Source organism: Triticum dicoccoides, chromosome 1B, assembly GCF_002162155.2.
Source record: "Triticum dicoccoides isolate Atlit2015 ecotype Zavitan chromosome 1B, WEW_v2.0, whole genome shotgun sequence".
Taxonomy (NCBI): Eukaryota; Viridiplantae; Streptophyta; class Magnoliopsida; order Poales; family Poaceae; genus Triticum; species Triticum dicoccoides.
In genome coordinates, this window is record NC_041381.1 from 558,789,002 (window position 1) to 558,792,967 (window position 3,966).

Genomic DNA, 3,966 nt, shown 5'->3' on the forward strand with positions numbered 1-3,966 from the left:
AACGTGTTTTGAATAGAGAACAAAAGAATAGACACAAAGATGTAAAAGTAATCAGTTGTTTTCATTGATGATGGGATTACACATATATATAGCCCCCGAAGGGGTGTTTTCGAAGGGACACGGGGCAACCGCCTTTGTTAGGAAAAGTAGAGATTAATAGGATTAACCAAATCCTGACATTTTTCATGCAGAGGTGTGCGCGGGAGTACCGTTGGCCGTCGCGCTGGAAGATACATCAAAGGAAAGAGAGGACCCCAGACGAATAAGGCACCTCAGCCATCCGATTTAAATTCGACGGCTAAAAAATCAACTAACCAAGATATCTTTTCGAGTCAACTTAACTATAGTCGGCCCCAATATAAGTGCATGTTTTCTTGGATCATCGAGTTAATTCATCTTCTCTCTTCTTTACAAATTAATGTTTTCTTCTGAGTAGAAATAGTGCGGTTTGCTAGTCGGCATTATATGTGCATGTCAGTTGGGGACTATTAGCCTCCACTGGGATTGAGCTATGAGCAAAGTCGTGGAACGTTCGTGTGTCGTCGCTTATGCCTGCTGACAGGTCACAAGGCAGCAGGATATCTTTGTCGCTCACATGCGTGTATGTGTATATATGCCTTATCAAAAGGGAGAATGTTTGCGTCCAGCACACGCATGGTGAGTCGGTTGAATGGAAAATGCAATGTAAACTCTTCTGAACAACCTGTTTGAGCTTTGGCCTCTGACTTTTGTAGAGCCAACTCAACTGCAGGGCTACAGCCCCGTTGTAGTGTTACTCTGTTGGCCGGTCCTTAACAAGTGCGATGTTTAGAGTCTATTTTCTACTCCCTCCGTTCCATAATATAAAAGCGTTTTTTTACAAAAACACTCTTATATTATGAGACAGAGGGAGTAGCTAATATTCAATACTATCAAGTGTGACCGCAAAAGGCTACTTCAATAGTTCTAAATCGTCAATTTGACTAACGAAATACGAAAGAAAGATGCAAGGAACAAAGGGCGTAGAAGACGCCGCAACCCACACCGCGATGCAACAGTTGATGACTTCTTCAGAGTTGACAATCCAATTCCAAACATATGATGCTGCCCAACGGGGGTCTCAGTCACCGCCAAAAAAGTACAACCATTTCACGACAAGTGCCTTCCACACCGCAAAACTACCGTCTGGATCGAGTACTAAAAATCTGCTAAACGAGCAATCCAGCACCAGAACAACAACAAACACACCACCCTATAGCCTAACGGGTGAGTAGAGTGTGTGATTCGTCAACTTTCGACAGCCCCCATCGCTACTCATGTGGGGGGCTGAACCCAAAAACCTCTGGTAAGGCGAGCGAAAAGCCACTGCCTGAAGCGCACCCTTCACTCACATATCTTGGTGAGGCCTCCGTTCCAGGATCCGCGCATCGTAGCACAGGATAGCGTCGAGCAGCCTCCTGTGGCTGATCACCTGTGCTCCCGATTTCGCGTACTCGACGCTCTCCTGAATCTCCTTGCCAAGGATAAGATCGAAATCCAAAGTGATCTTCCTTGGAGGGCCGCTGTCATAGATGAAGTACACCTCCGCTGGATTCCTGTTCAGATTCTCGTGCAACCGGTCTGGGCTGATTCCCTCCAGTACTTGCCCTTCACCAGCTGCTACGAGTCTTTGGATGGTTTCTCTGTCTTCAGGGTCTATGTAGGCGCTGAGGCAGAAATGCAGTCCCGAGAACAGTTTTGGTGCCTGCAAACATCATGTTCTCATCATTTGGCTGTAGAAAGGCATCAAAATGTTGCTTTTATTACATATGAAATGCATTCATAAGATCCATGACTATTGAAATGCATTCCAAAACATCGCATTCAGGGAAATGACACTTCAAAAGAGAATTTGTAAAACAACACTGCAAAAGATGTTTCCAGTTTCCTCGATTTCTCAAATGCTCCCTCTGTACTCTATGTATAATTTCTTCTACCTTAATTAATACTAGAAAGCAGCGCTGCTGTTTTTGTCAAAAAAACATACGGAAATCTGTTTAGCACCCCACCTTATAAAAGAAAAGCTCTTGGAATATACTGACCATGGAACACCTAAATTTCTCTAAAGATGCACTTAAAGCCTTTGACATCAAACAGCCTCTGTATGAACACTTTAGTACATATTTATACTTGGTTGCAATAGGGAACCTTTTGAAAAATATTGTAAACCAATTCCCAAACCTTTTGACAAAAAAATTGTAAACGAATTCCCTGAACTGATGCATAAGGCAAACTGCGATCAGTTTTCACTACATATGCTTTTCTCTATATTGAATTCGTAGATAATATATTATTGCCAGACATGTTTACATACCCGTTCAGCAGCTCTAGCTCTTCCTTTCATTGGTCCATAACCTGATGTGCATGAACCATCACAGAAATTCATCTCGTACGAAATTTCTGGGCCTGGGATCGGCTTTTCCAAGCAAGTTTTTAGATCTGGAATCGGTTCCACCAAGCAATCCACAATCCCTAAGACATGAATATGACGTGAACTGCTTCAGGGCAAGGAGAAATGATATTCTCTGCCGAGCTAGGATAAGTTTTAGATCGCCACGGATAAATGGAAGTGCAAATAGACCAGCAGCTTATTACATTAGTATGTAGCATGAGTTTGGAGATAGTACAATAATCATCAACAATACAAAACAAGGGAGATGTAAGATGGATTAATACTAACATCCGGCTGTGACAACCCATTTCCCAGAGAGTATCGCCATCAGGACCTCATATGATCTGCCACATGCATCACCGGCGTTTCTGCCCACAATTACATGGGTCACATTTTTGTCCCATTCCTGAGCCAAGGTTGAACTGGTTAAGGATGCAAATTCCTTCAAGGAATCCTGGATGACAAACATAAACAATTTTATCATAGCTTGGTATGGAACAGAACTTATTTCGAAAACCAGCAGATTATATAAATTAAATTTGACCATAAATTAAAATTGCTGCATTACTTGTCCACACACATGTTTGCTAATATTGTTTAGATATATCCAAATGCTCTTAAAGGAGAGTATCGTTCAGATACATCCAAAAGCTCTAAATGAGAGTATTGTTCAGATATATCCAAATGCTCTAAAAGGACAGTATTGTTTGCAAGTATAGTCTAATGCTACCTTTTCTGATGCACTTAAAGATATACCGAGCAAAACCCATTGATCCACAGGGGTGCTAGACTGATTTACTAGCTTTTCTTCTCTCCGGTGATTAGCAGAAATTCTTCCTCTGTCCGAACATAGGCTGTAATGATGAAACACAGTGCAAATTATAGAAGAATATTAATCAATAGTGATTGAACATCTGATCAGTAACTTCCGCCACGCATACCCCTGAGGCAAGGAAGAACTCAAGGTGTTCAGCTGATCTACTTGCAGATCTTCCCTTCTATGAAGGACAGATGTTCCTCCTTTAACTAAATATTGGCTGGAACAACAAAATACAACAAATCAATTACAAAATGAAAGATTGATGATTAATCAGATGAATGGAACCATCTCCAAGACGGGTGAAGAAAGAATGCATACCCAGGCACATGTCCAGGCAAAGAAGAATTTGATGTGGCGAGTGGATTAATGTGTTCATTTTCCATTTGGCAATCGCCGGAAATTTCTTTAGCTGGACATTGGCTGGAATGACTAGATACAACACTGAATTATAAAATGAAGGATTAATCAAGTAACATGATGGTTGAAGAAAGATCACATACTTCTGAAGGACAGCGGAAGTAATGTCAGTTTCAATTATTGGTGAGCTCATCTCATCGCCCGGTAATGGATTAATGTGTTCATCTTCCATTTGGCAATCGACCGAAATTTCTTTAGCTGGACATTGGCAGGAATGACTAGATACATACAACACTGAATTAGAAAATGAAGGATTAATGAAGTAACATGAAGGTTGAAGAAAGATCACATACTTCTGAAGGACAGCGGAAGTGATGTC

At 41.4% G+C, this 3,966-nt stretch overlaps 1 protein-coding gene across 1 annotated transcript in view; it reads right to left on the reverse strand.

Annotated features, from left to right (window-relative positions):
• Positions 1–1,041: 1,041 nt before the first annotated feature.
• LOC119348726 overlaps positions 1,042–3,966 on the reverse strand; it is a 21,011-nt gene continuing 18,086 nt past the window's right edge. Inside the window, exons 15-21 of the mRNA XM_037616706.1 lie at positions 3,731–3,865; positions 3,549–3,659; positions 3,352–3,447; positions 3,141–3,264; positions 2,699–2,864; positions 2,333–2,490; positions 1,042–1,723 (exon numbers count right to left, since the gene is read on the reverse strand). Of these exons, the coding sequence (XP_037472603.1) occupies positions 1,367–1,723; positions 2,333–2,490; positions 2,699–2,864; positions 3,141–3,264; positions 3,352–3,447; positions 3,549–3,659; positions 3,731–3,865 (1,147 nt within the window). The 3' untranslated portion in view covers positions 1,042–1,366. The remainder of the gene's footprint in view (positions 1,724–2,332; positions 2,491–2,698; positions 2,865–3,140; positions 3,265–3,351; positions 3,448–3,548; positions 3,660–3,730; positions 3,866–3,966) is intronic.